At 38.7% G+C, this 12,975-nt stretch overlaps 1 protein-coding gene across 1 annotated transcript in view; it reads right to left on the bottom strand.

The window, feature by feature from the left end:
* Nucleotides 1-12,975, bottom strand: part of syne3 (spectrin repeat containing, nuclear envelope family member 3) — a 68,623-nt gene that overhangs the window by 32,478 nt on the left and 23,170 nt on the right. The window contains exon 6 of the mRNA XM_059352907.1: nucleotides 10,198-10,334. Coding sequence (XP_059208890.1) covers nucleotides 10,198-10,334 — 137 coding nt within the window. The remainder of the gene's footprint in view (nucleotides 1-10,197; nucleotides 10,335-12,975) is intronic.

Below are 12,975 nucleotides of genomic sequence, written 5' to 3'. Positions count from 1 at the left end.
ACAACCATTTTTTTCAAAAGTTTTGACAAATTATGTAAAAAGTGTCATCTACCATAGTGTTGAAATGTAAACATGGATTGTATTTTTTTCTAAGTTTAGTTCACATTTATTTTCCTGTGCATAATCAGATTTTTATGGGGAAAAAATTACCGGTTACACCAACTGACACTGCATGAGATCACGTCATTGACCCATATACCAAACGAAAACTTAATCAGTCAGGGCTGAGCATTTTGAGGGAGAAGGAGTAGGAAGAGGATGAAGATGAAAAGGGGAAGACAAGAGGAAAATAGAGCAGAAAATCAGCAGAACTACTGGGACCAAAGTTATCATGAAACCATCATCTGGGTCTTGGACTCACAATGATTGCCACATTGTGACCATATAGAGCACACACACACACACACACACACAGAGGTAAGGGACAATCAGAGGTGGCTAAGACGTACTTATGAAGAAGTGTGCAGAAAGTACATTTTGCAAGAGGAAGAAGAATGCTATGATGAGGTAAAGGAGGAAGAACAGGAACAGAAGTGAACAGAAGCATGTTTTCCGCGACCCCCACTCACTTTATATTTTATTGTTACTTTTAATCTAAGTCCTTTGCTCTAAGTTTAAAGGTCCATTCTGATCTCCTGAGTGTGTAACAGTCAGCTTCAATCCAGAGACTCCTTGAAAAGTAATAACTTGCTACTTTGGGATTTGTCAGAAAAGACACAAAATGACCCAAAGAAGAATCAAATTGACCACAAAATGACATAAAATGATCAAAAAAAGACACAAAATTACCAAAAAAAGTAATTTAGTATTTTTCTGTCATTTTGTGTCTTTTTTGTAATTTTGTGTCTTTTTTAGTAATTTTGTGTACTTTTTGGGTCATTTTGTGTCTTTTTTTGGTAACTTTGTGTCATTTTTAAGAAATGTATTGTTTTTTTCAGTAATTTTGTGTCTTTTCTGTTATTTTGAGTCTTTTTTTAGTAATTTTGAGTCTTTTTTTTTGTAATTTTGTATCTTTTTTTTGGTCATTTTGTGTCTTTTTAAAGTAATTTAGTATTTTTCTGTAATTTTGTGTCTTTTTTTTTGTCACTTTGTGTCTTTTTTTGGTCATTTTGATACTGCCTCCAGCGGCCCCCAGGTAATTTGAGTTTGCGACCCGTGCTTTAGTATTTCAAAAGTCTTAATATAAAGCCTCCCTTGATGCTACAAAGTTGGAGGTAACTTTTTGAATGAAGTAGTGCACAGAAGGAACACTTAGATTTACAGATTACAATGGAATGCAGAACATTTTAAGTCCCGGAAGAATCAGAGAGCTGAGTTGCAGAACAACATTTTCTTTGCTCCCCATTCTTTTAGCTGCTATATCCTCTGCCTTCTGTAAAAGCCAAACTCCCACTGGACACACGCTGTGGGAGTCAGCAATAAAAGGGGCACAGTCCAGCTAACAGCGTTGTTTTAGCCAGGCCAGCGCATGGCTTCTACGGTTAGCAATGTCGGACAGTCAACCATTTTGCACCAGGCTGAAATATCTCAACAAAAATTGATTTGTGTTCTCCTCAGGACAAACCTAAATAACTCTGGTGATCCTGAGACTTTTCATCAAGTGCCACCATTGGGTGAAACTTTCAGTTTATCAGTTTAGACCAGACCTGGGCATTGGGCGGCCCGCGGGCCACATCCGGCCCGTTGGCTGTCCTGGTCCGGCCCGCGTGAGGTTACCCAGAAATTAGAAATCAATACAACCGCAGTGCTTTTATTTTGAAGGCTGTTTACGTATATCTGCCGGCATGCATACCTAACTGCAAAGACTCGACTCTTTAACTGATAACTCACTAGATTTATTTAAAATCGCTTCATGAACATAAAAATAAGACATTCCTTGGTCACTTTGTGAATCCACCGTAAGAAAACAACAACAAACATTAGCATTAGCACTTGAGCGAACAAGCACTTTTACTATAGTTAAGACAACAAATATAGCCACTAATATATATGACAGAAATATATTTATAACAAACCTTGTTTCCTGTCAGCCGCCACTATAGAAGCCTTTTTAATACTTTATATTAACTTTATATTAATTATTTACCGTTTGTTTTTCATTTAACCGTTCTACCTTTTATTTCCTGTCACTACCTTTCAAAATAAAAGCACCCGTTTCACACTGGACGGTGCCTTTTCAAAATAAAAGCATCACAACATTGTAAAACACCAGAAAATTTACAAACATGAAAAACAAGCTAAATAATACAAAAACTCCAATAGGAACCTTGCTAAAGGTAATTTACAATTATAAATGGAAAAGTGATATAGTGATCGGAGTATTTACTACTTTTTACATTTACATTTACATTTCGTCATTTAGCTCACGCTTTTATCCAAAGCGAATTACAGGAAAAGTAAAAAGCAAACAATCAAGGTATAGTGCAATAAGAGCTATTAGTGCTACTGACAATTCTTTGAGGAGTAGACTTATCATGTGGTCTAGGAGAGAAGATGCTCTCTGAAGAGCTGGGTCTTCAGGAGTTTTTTAAAGGTAGAGAGGGACGCCCCTGCTCTGGTAGGAACTGGTAGTGTGTTCCACCAGCGGGGAACAAGAAGTGCAAAGAGTCTGGATTGCCTTGGACCAACGGGGGGCAGAGCCAGGCGCCATTCATTGGAAGAGCGCAACGGTCGTGAGGTAGCACATGTCTGAATCAGAGCGTTCAGGTAGGTAGGAGCAGTACCAGAGACAACTTTGTAAGCCAGCATTAGAGATTTGAATTTGATGCGGGCTGCAACAGGTAGCCAGTGGAGCTCAATGAGCAGCGGAGTGACATGTGACCTTTTTGGCTGGTTGTAGACCAGACGCGCCGCCGCGTTCTGGATCATCTGAAGCGGTTTTACTGAGCAGGCTGGCAGGCCTGTCAGGAGGGCATTACAGTAGTCAAGTTTTGAGATGACAACAGCCTGTGTCAGGAGTTGAGTGGCATGTTGAGTTAGGTAAGGTCTGATTTTTCTGATGTTGTAAAGTGCAAAGCAGCATGACCGGGTAACTGAGGCGACATAACTGGAAATGGTGAGTTGGTCATCAATCATCACCCCTAAGTTTCGTACCACCTTGGTGGGTGAAAGACACAGGGAGTCAATCTTGATGTTGATGTTGTGGTGTATTGTGGGTTTAGCAGGGAGGACCAGCAGTTCAGTTTTTGAAAGGTTCAGCTGGAGGTGATGTGCCTTCATCCAAGTGGCTATGTCAGAGAGGCAGTCAGAGACCCGAGCAGAGACCGATGGGTCATCAGGAGGAAATGACAGATAGAGCTGAGTGTCATCTGCATAGCAGTGATAGGAAAAGCCATGTGAGCGGATAACCTCACCCAGAGAGGTGGTGTAGATAGCGAATAGCAGGGGTCCCAGCACTGAGCCCTGGGGAACTCCTGTGGTGAGGCAAGACAAAGTAGACAACTGTCCATGCCAGGATACACTGAATGAGCGTCCTTTGAGGTAGGAATCAAACCAGGACAGAGCCAAGCCAGAGATGCCCATTTTAGAGAGAGTAGAGAGGAGGATGCCATGGTTAACTGTGTCAAATGCAGCTGACAAGTCAAGCAGAATGAGAACTGAGGACTTTGCTGCTGTTCTTGCTTCTTTTAAGGCTTCTGTCACAGACAACAGAGCAGTTTCAGTTGAGTGACCACTTTTGAAACCAGATTGATTTGGATCAAGAAGATTGTTCTGTAGGAGGAATTCTGAAAGTTGCTTAGCGACCGCCCGTTCAATAGTTTTAGATAAGAATGGAAGAAGTGAGACAGGACGATAGTTCTCGACTTCAGCAGGGTTGAGAGAGGGTTTCTTGAGAAGAGGTGTTACCCGAGCTGCTTTGAATGCAGTGGGAAAAGTGCCGGAGGACAGTGAGGCGTTAATCACATGTGTGACAGCTGGCGTGATGGTTGGGCTAATGGACTGAAGAAGGTTTGTTGGTATAGGGTCCAACGAGCATGTAGTAGGACGGCTACATGTCAACAGTTTGGATACCTCACATATATTTTTACTGCTATATTTGTTTACTCCACCATGTATTATTATCAGTAGCAGCTCAAAACCAGATAATTCACTGTATTTCATAAAGCGATTAAATTAATATTAAGCAGAATTTAGTTCCGAGTTTTGGTCCGGCCCCCGCAACCTTCGTGGTATTGGTCATGTGGCCCCTTGGGAAAATTAATTGCCCACCCCTGTACTAGACAATACAGAGTTGGTGGACATCATCTACTAAACATTGTCATGTGAACGTCCTCAATTTTGGCATGTAGTAGGACTGGGCGATATGGACCAAAAGTCATATCCCGATATATTTAGGCTGAATATCGATATACGATATATATCCTGATATTTCTATCGCAAAGTGAGAGCAAATGTTTAGTCAAAGCCAAATATGACATGTCACAAGTAGTTTTATTGAAACAGTTTATTTAAGTGGACATAAACACTGTATAACAACAGGAGTACCTTTTTTTAAAAAAAATCAAAAAACTCCATAAAGTGCACATTCAAATAAAAAAATATCTTAAATAAAAATAGCTTATGAAATAAAATAGGCCATTCTTTTTTTTAAATAAATATATTTATATGAAGGAGAATAACATTGACATTACAAAATAACTAAATATGACAAACCCTAGTAAGGGCAGCATTTATAAATAAATTAAGAAAACATTTTTTAACTATATCGAGATATGCAATATGGTCTTATTCCATATCACATTTAAGAATATATCGATATATTTTTTATATCAATATATCGCCCAGCCCTAGATTTAGCCAGTAGTAGCTGAGCGATATATCGATATAAAAAATATATCGCCCAGCAACAGCATGTAGAGATAAGCTTTTAGCTCTGAGTCATTAGAGTGACTGTAGATACTTAAGTATGGACTAATACAGCTATTCTCAACCTTGGGGTCCCGACCCCAATTGGGGTCGCGAGATGATTTCTGGGGGTCACCAAATCATTTTGAACGTCAGCTCTGTCTCCACTGTGTTAAAGTGTTCATGTGTTAATGTGTTTTAGTCTTTTTGGTCATTTAATGTTTTGGTCATTTTGTTTCTTTTTTGGGCCATTTTGTGTTGTTTTTTTTAGCATTTTGTGTCTTTTTTGGTCATCTTGTTTCTTTTTGTGGTCAATTTGATTCATTTTTGGGTAATTTTGTGTCTTTTCTGACAAATCCCAAAGTATCAGGTTCTTACTTTCCAAGGAGTCTCTGGCTTGAAGCTGACTGTTACACACTCAGGAGGTCAGAATGGACCTTTAAACTGATAGCAAAGGACTTCGATTAAAAGGAACAATAAAATATATAAAAACATATAAATGCACATGCAGACAGAGAAATGTTTTAGTTGTTGTCTGCTTCATTATTTGTCCAAAATTCATCGTGAGATTCTGTTCAGTGAGCGGGGGTCGCGGACAACATGCATGTTAAATTGGGGGTCGCGACTCAAAAAGGTTGGGAACTACTGGACTAATAGATACTAGGGCCAGCAAGCCTATAGGTGGCAACTAAGGCTCACAGCTCGACATACAGCTCCTGTTCAGATGGTGTCAGATGGATCCAGTCGAGTTGGTTTGGGCATCTGATCAAGATCCCTCCTGAGTGCCTTCCTTTGCTAGTTTTTCCAGTCATGTCTAATTGCTAGGAGACCCTAAAATATGCCATCTCATCAGGCTTTGAAACACCTCAGGATCCCCCAGGAGAAGCTGGGAAATGTTGCTATGGAGAGGGACGGCTGGAATACCTTTCTTGCCACCGCAACCCAGGCCACAGATAAGTGGAAGAAAATAGAATTGATGGATGGACGGACAACTAAGTGCACTAGAATTACATCTCTGAATCTCTTGTCCTTACTTTTTCCTAGAATTAATTTAAAAAATTCTCACAGATCTTTCAAGGATACTAATTAAGTAAATTATTTAGAATTAATAAGGAAAAAATGGACCAATTTAATTCATTCTTACCAACATTTTTGTGTCAAGAGAGGAAAACAGGGTTGGGGAAAAATAATTGGGGCATTAAAGTAACAAAATCCACAAATGGGATGCCCAATAGCTTGTTATACATCATAGAGCAAATTGTGGAGCTATATCATTTGTCTAAATGTGACTTTATTTTATGCATTTTAACCAAAGTACCAATTGAATATCATTACCACTTAGCATTCCATTGGTTCATTGGTTCTGATAAGTCCTATAGAATCATTCTTATTATTTTTATTCGTAGTATATTATTTGGACCATTTTATAGATTAACTGGAAATATTTGAGAATGATTCAATTATCATGATGGTTTCTTGTAATAATGAAGGAGAGGCTTTTATATATAACAATAAGCCATTAGCCTACAGACTGATCTCATGATGTTTGCTGGGTGTTTGAATTAAAGGCTTTATGAATGGTGAATAGAGAGGGAGAGAGTGGGACATGTAGTGATGTATGTCCATTGGTGATGACAGTGGCTGAAGGTGTGGTGCATTAAGTCTTAACCCACTGAATAAATGATTCTCCAAAGCAGCTATTCTCAACCTTAGGGTCCCGACCCCAATTGGGGTCGCGAGATAATTTCTGGGGGTCTCCAAATCATTTTGGAAGTCAGCTCTGTCTCCACTGTGTTAAAGTGTTCATGTGTTTTAGTCTTTTTGGTAATTTAATGTCTCTTTTTTTGTGGTAATTTTGTGGTTTTTGGCTAATTTTGTGTCTTTTTGTCATTTTGTGTCTTTTTTTGGTCATTTTGTGTCTTTTTAAGGTCATTTTGTGGTAAATTTGTGTCTTTTTTGGTCATTTTGTTTCCTTTTTTTCAGTTGTTTTTTGTCATTTTGTAGTCACTTTGAGTCCTTTTTTGCTTAATTTCATGTACATTTTTGGTCATTTAGTGTCTTTTTTTTTTTATCATTTTGTGGTCTTTTTTGGGTAATTTTGTGTCTTTTCTGACAAATCCCAAAGTATCAAGTTCTTACTTTCCAAGGAGTCTCTGGCTTGAAGCTGTTACACACTCAGGAGGTCAGAATGGACCTTTAAACTGATAGCAAAGGACTTAAATTAAAAGTAACAATAAAATATTTTAAAAAATATATAAATGCACAGAGAGATGTTTTAGTTGTTGTCTGCTTCATTATTTGTCCAAAATTCGTCGTATCAACCGAGTTTGTATGATCTGAACTGTGAGATTCTGTTCAGTGAGTGGGGGTCGCTGACAACATGCATGTTAAATTGGGGGTCGCGACTCAAAAAGGTTGAGAACTACTGCTCCAAAGCTACATCTGTCATAATAACTACAATGTCGACTTATCGTATGATAAATGGACATGACCACGATAACTTTGGCTGACCTCGATATCGCCCGATGTGTTTACATTCAGGGTTGTTCATTTGATAACGTCACCAACCAGGGCAGGAATTTTTAGAAAAAAGAGGCGTCTTTCGATGACATTCATCATCAGTGGTGGGTTTGATTGGAGCCTGGCATGAACCGCTCTGACGTGCTATAATGACAGTTTATTTTGGAGAATCTACTGCCTTTTTCCTTGGTATGGTGCCACGTTTTTGGTAAGTAATACAAAGCAAGAATACAGTAACTGCAAAATAGGGTTAAAATATGAAATTAAATATGAGGATTAATATGTACAAAGAATAAGATAATATAAAGTAACAAAACAGCCACATGTCAAATAATCTACCTACAACTACCGGTACTTAGGCTAGATTACAAGATAACTTTAAAGTCATTTTTCTCAGTTCTGCACTCTGCGTAGTTACTGCCTTTTTGCTTTGTAGGGCAGTACAGTAGTAGTAAGTATATCTGCACTATTCATAAAATAAAGTTAATTGGTTTTGTGTTGCTGTTGCATCAGCAGTGTCTGTCACCCGTCAGTCCGTCACACACTGATGCTTTATGCCATTGGGTAGCTGCGAGCTAACTTTAGCTAACAGTTTATGTTGTTTTAATCACACTAAACTGTGACTTACTGTTTTGAATAACTTCCTGTCGCTAAACGCATGCAGCTTTCAAAATACGAGATGCCCCTCAGACCCCCCTAGCCAGCTATTTTTCCACACTGGCTGGCTGCTCCATGTCCTAGTGGAAAACATGTTGACAGCAATTAAAAATGACACAGTAGGATAACAAAGACTTTAAGATAGAGTATCTCCCGACTGTGAAAAATGTTCTGTGAGGTGTTTGCTCTCATTTAGCTCTCAAAGTGCACAAGATTGATGCATTTTACTTTACAAGGAGTTGTTTCAGTTTGGACTGAGACTCCAATCTTCCTCAGAAGCGTCACTACTAGTCCTTAAATTAAATTCATTATGGACATGGACTTAAAATCATTGTTTTATTTTATGGCCTTGGTGCCCTGGCTTTTGGCCTTTGTGCTGTCAAAAAATTGCCAACACAAAAGGCTAAGTGGCCTTGCCACTAAAATAATGAAATTCCAGGCCTGTCACCAACACTTAAGCTACTATGGTGCCTGACAAACAGCAGGTTCTACTGACTAGTATAAGACCTGGGCGAAGCACCTAAGCCAAATGAACAGAAATAAAAAAAAGACATGTTTTACTGTCATTTCTGGTCTTGGTCTGGTTGTTTTTATGTATTGAGGATATTTAAATACTTTTTATTTCAGAATTATGTGTGTAATTGCATTATAATCCTATTATATTATCATTATATCAGTGGCTTAAACTACAATTGTTTATTGCAATAATTATCATCTAACAAAAATAGTTAATAGTTGTAGCATTAATTAAACCAGCCTGATCTGGATGGATTATTGAATGAATCACCTTTTCTAGTCTGAGAGTCTGATTTATCAGTTTTATATCTGTGCTGCTGAGTGAAATGAGACGGTAGCTGGTTGGTAGAGTGGGATCCTTGTTGGGTTTCAAAAGCCATCAGGTCCTGGTGCTTTACTGTCTAGCATGTGATTGTTGCAGCTGTTAACCCATTTACGCCAGGAAAGCATTACCACATTTCTACCATTGAAACCGGGAGCGCTGTTGCGTCACTCTACCATTAAGGCCGGGACAGCGGATATGTCAATTTGTAGTATTTTTTTTTTTTTCTCCACCTATTTTCGGTCTCTTGGCCAATGAAATGCATCAGAATACATGTGGGAGAGTCGCAATGCAACATGGGACTTTTCCAGAACTTTGAAATCATGGCGGAGGACGACTGTAGCGGAGGAGCTCAGCAGTAAGTGACGGAAGCGATCTGATGAAAACAACACCGGCGATTTAATTGCTGACGCGGACTTTGAACCCTTGGAACCAATCAACCGGGATTTATGGATGAGGAATATGTTTTTAGACGACATATTTTCACCGAAGAACAGACAGATTTGTGGTCATCTGGAGATAATAATAATATTATTAATAATATATTAATATTAATAATAATAATAATTGATTGTGATGATGATATAAGAAATCATGACTGTTTATGTCTTATATTACTTTATGCGTCGTTGAGTACCCTGAAAAGTGCAATATATAAAATGTATTATTATTATTTATTATTATTATTATTATTATTTATTATTATTTTTTTTTATTACAGAAGGGTAATGGGAACTATGTCTATTTCTTCCAATGGTCATATAATGTTTGCATCTTGCTAATGGGCATGTATTAGTATTATGCATAGGATTTTTTATTCAGTCAAATGTAACATTTGCTGAGTTTGTTGATTTTTAAAAAAACTTTATTTAAGGTTTGGACAAATAAACTCAACTTCTCATGAAAGCCACGGGTATAAGCTCTCAAATACTTTTTGAATTTCATTTCTATCTGCTACAGAGGCTGAAAAATCTTCTATTGAATTTCCAGAAAAACTTCAGGTTTTAGGGGGTTCTTTCAAAATCGCCCAGAGGTTTTACAGGCATGTTTTTCCAGGCGTTTTAGGCCTTAATGGGTTAAATCAAGGCTTTTCTTTTGTTACTTGGTAAGATGTGGAAGGCCCATGCTATTAAGGAATGAACTGACAGGTTACTGCTGAAAACAGTTTGAATAGACTTAATTTGAATAGCGTGGAACACTTATTAATTAATTGATTTCCTCCGGAGATTGTGTAGGCTTCCCTGCTGAGACATTTAATAATTGGGATTAAAGGTTTAACGATTCTCCAGATTTGGTTCACACCTCAATTTTCTTTAACCATACCATATTTTACATACCTTTGATGTTCTTTAACGACTGCAAGGACATCATCAGAAAGGTGGCGTGAGTCCTCTGAGAACCTGAAGAGCTCCTTCAGCTGAGCCTTGAGTAGTTCCACTTGGGACTCCTCCCCTGCCAGAGTATTCCTCACACCCTGCAAGTTAAAAATATGGAACACAGACAAATTGAGTTCAAGCCACAACAGCAGTAAACTAAAGGGTTTTTACCACAAACACAGACAAGTTTTATCTATATTGCCATGTTCACGTCATATTATTCACCGTCAGCAGTCAAACAGAGCCTCCTAGTTTTAATTGTGATTTGGAGATATTTAGGGCTGCAACTAACGATTATTTTCACTATCGATTATTTTCATTATCGATTAATCTGTCGATTATTTAAACGATTAATCGATTAGTTGTTTGGTCAATAAAATGTTGAAAAATATCAATCAGTGCTCAAATCTTCAAATCAATCAAATCTCATGTTTTGTCCACAAACCAAAGAGATATTCAGTTTATTGTCATAAAGGAACAAAGAAAGCAGAAATATTCACATTGAAGAAGCTGAAATCAGAGAATTTGGACTTCATGTCTTTAAAAAACTGCTCAAACCAATTATTCGATTATCAAAATAGTTGACGATTAATTTAATAATCGATTATTGTTCAATTAATCGAATAATTGTTGCAGCTCTAGTGATATTCCTTAAAGCTACAATACGTCTAAGTTGGCTACAGGCATACACATTCAACAAACCTGAAAAGTATGGCAAAATGAGTCAATTAAAAGCTAATGTTATTACCAATAGTCATTCAGCCAAATAGACAAGAGCTATAGACTGATATATTATGGTCAAGAGTAAAAGGCTGTTGAAGTCGTATCGATACAAGGCTTAAAGTGGTGGCAACCACCTTGAAATGATGACTGAATGCTCCAAAGTTGGAATAACAATAGGATTTCCTGGTCTTCCCTTTCTGCCAAAACTTCATGAATGCTGAATGATGCCACATAGCTCCAGCACTAAAGTTGTTCAGCTCCAGAAAATGCACAGTAAAAAGCTGTCATCTTTGCACTTTGTTCTTCCTAACAAGCAACATCAGAACACTTTCAACAGACCTTAAACACCCTTGCTGAGTCTTAATGCCACACTAATACTATAATGTACTTGTAAGTAGAACTAGTAATGCCTTAATTCGTCTTGGCATAGATTGAACAAGGTGCTGGAAACATTCCTCAGAGATTTTGGTCAATATTGACATGACAGCATCACGCAGTTACTGCAGATTTGTTGGCTGCACATCCATGATGCCAATCTCCCATTCCAACACACCCCAAAGGTGTTCTATTTGATTGGGATCTGGTGACTGTGGAGGCCACTGGAGCACAGTGAACTCATGAGGGCTGTTTCCACTACCGGGAAATACCCGGAATGAGGCAGGTCTCACTTGCCGAAACGCCCCTAGTTTGAATACGAGCAGTCCGGAGCCGGCTTTTGTCAGGACTTTTTTCGTCCCTGTAGAAGAGCAGGGTCTTTTTTCTCCCCTGAAAACAGCCTGGTTACTGATTGGATAGATCGCTAAGCAGGATGTGACGTAGTACTGTACACGACAACAACACACATCATTTGTAAAAGCCGGCAAAGCAGTGTTCCCAACTTAGCGACGTTGTTTCTAAATTTAGCTACTTTTCAGACCCCCTTAGGGACTATTTTTCAAGAAAGCGACTGGAGACAAATCCAGCGACTCCTTCTTACTCTTCTTAACGAGCCACTGTCGAGCCGGAGGCCGGCTTGTTAAGAAGAGCCGCCGTTAGCAGCAGTTAGCTACAGTTAGCTCTGTAGCAGTACAGTGTGTGGGGGGGGGGGTGCGGCATAACTGGAAAACTCACATTCTTGTTAACGAGATGAAAATACAGAATCCTCAAAATAAAACAATACGCAGTTCATGCAGCCTAAAACAACTTCACATCAACATCACGTCTTGGCACCAGATCAGCAATCAATCAATCAATCAATCAATCAAAGGGTCTCGGAGGGTCGGAGACATGGGCGACAAGAGTCGGACTGTTGAAGTGGAACAGCATCAATCATTTATGACATACAGTGGCGGACTCAAACTGTGGTAGGGGCAGGGGCGAAAAAATAAAGAGGGCCCATTCTGCACAACATGGGGCAACACAAGCACGCAAAAAGCTCTGATGCATCATGTATGATGAAATATTAGCATTAAGTTAAAAGGAGATCCAGATCAAAGTCATTAATGATATGGTACTGACAATTAAAAGTATCGAACCAAACCATGTAGGGGGGTCCGGGGGCATGCCCCCCCGGAAGAAAATTTGTACATTTTTAAGTAAAATGCATCTATTTTGTGCACTTTGAGAGCTAAATGAGAGCAAACATCTCACATAACATTTTTCACAGTTCGGTGATACTGTATTATAGAATCTCTAGAGAGCACATCATTATTTATTGTATAAAGGGGAACCGTAGAGGGCAAGTTTTTTCATGTGTAAAGGGCAGCCAATAAGGTACTTTCTCTCATTTTCACCACTCTAGAGGGCACTTTCGTGCGCTTTTTCAACCACGGAGGCACCAAACAGGAAAAAGGGCACTAGAAGGGCACTCATTAAGACACGTAATTGAATTTTCTTGCGCTAGAGGGATCATCATCATAATTTATTGTATGAAATTTTTTGCACGTGTAAAGGGCAGCCAATAAGGCACTTCCTCTTGTTTTCACCACTCTAGAGGCACTTTACCGCGCTTTTTCAACCATGGAGGCATGAAGGGGG

This window comes from Centropristis striata, chromosome 16, assembly GCF_030273125.1.
Source record: "Centropristis striata isolate RG_2023a ecotype Rhode Island chromosome 16, C.striata_1.0, whole genome shotgun sequence".
Lineage (NCBI taxonomy): Eukaryota > Metazoa > Chordata > Actinopteri > Perciformes > Serranidae > Centropristis > Centropristis striata.
Note: the sequence above shows the minus strand (reverse complement) of the source record. Positions and strands in the feature narration are given on the sequence as shown.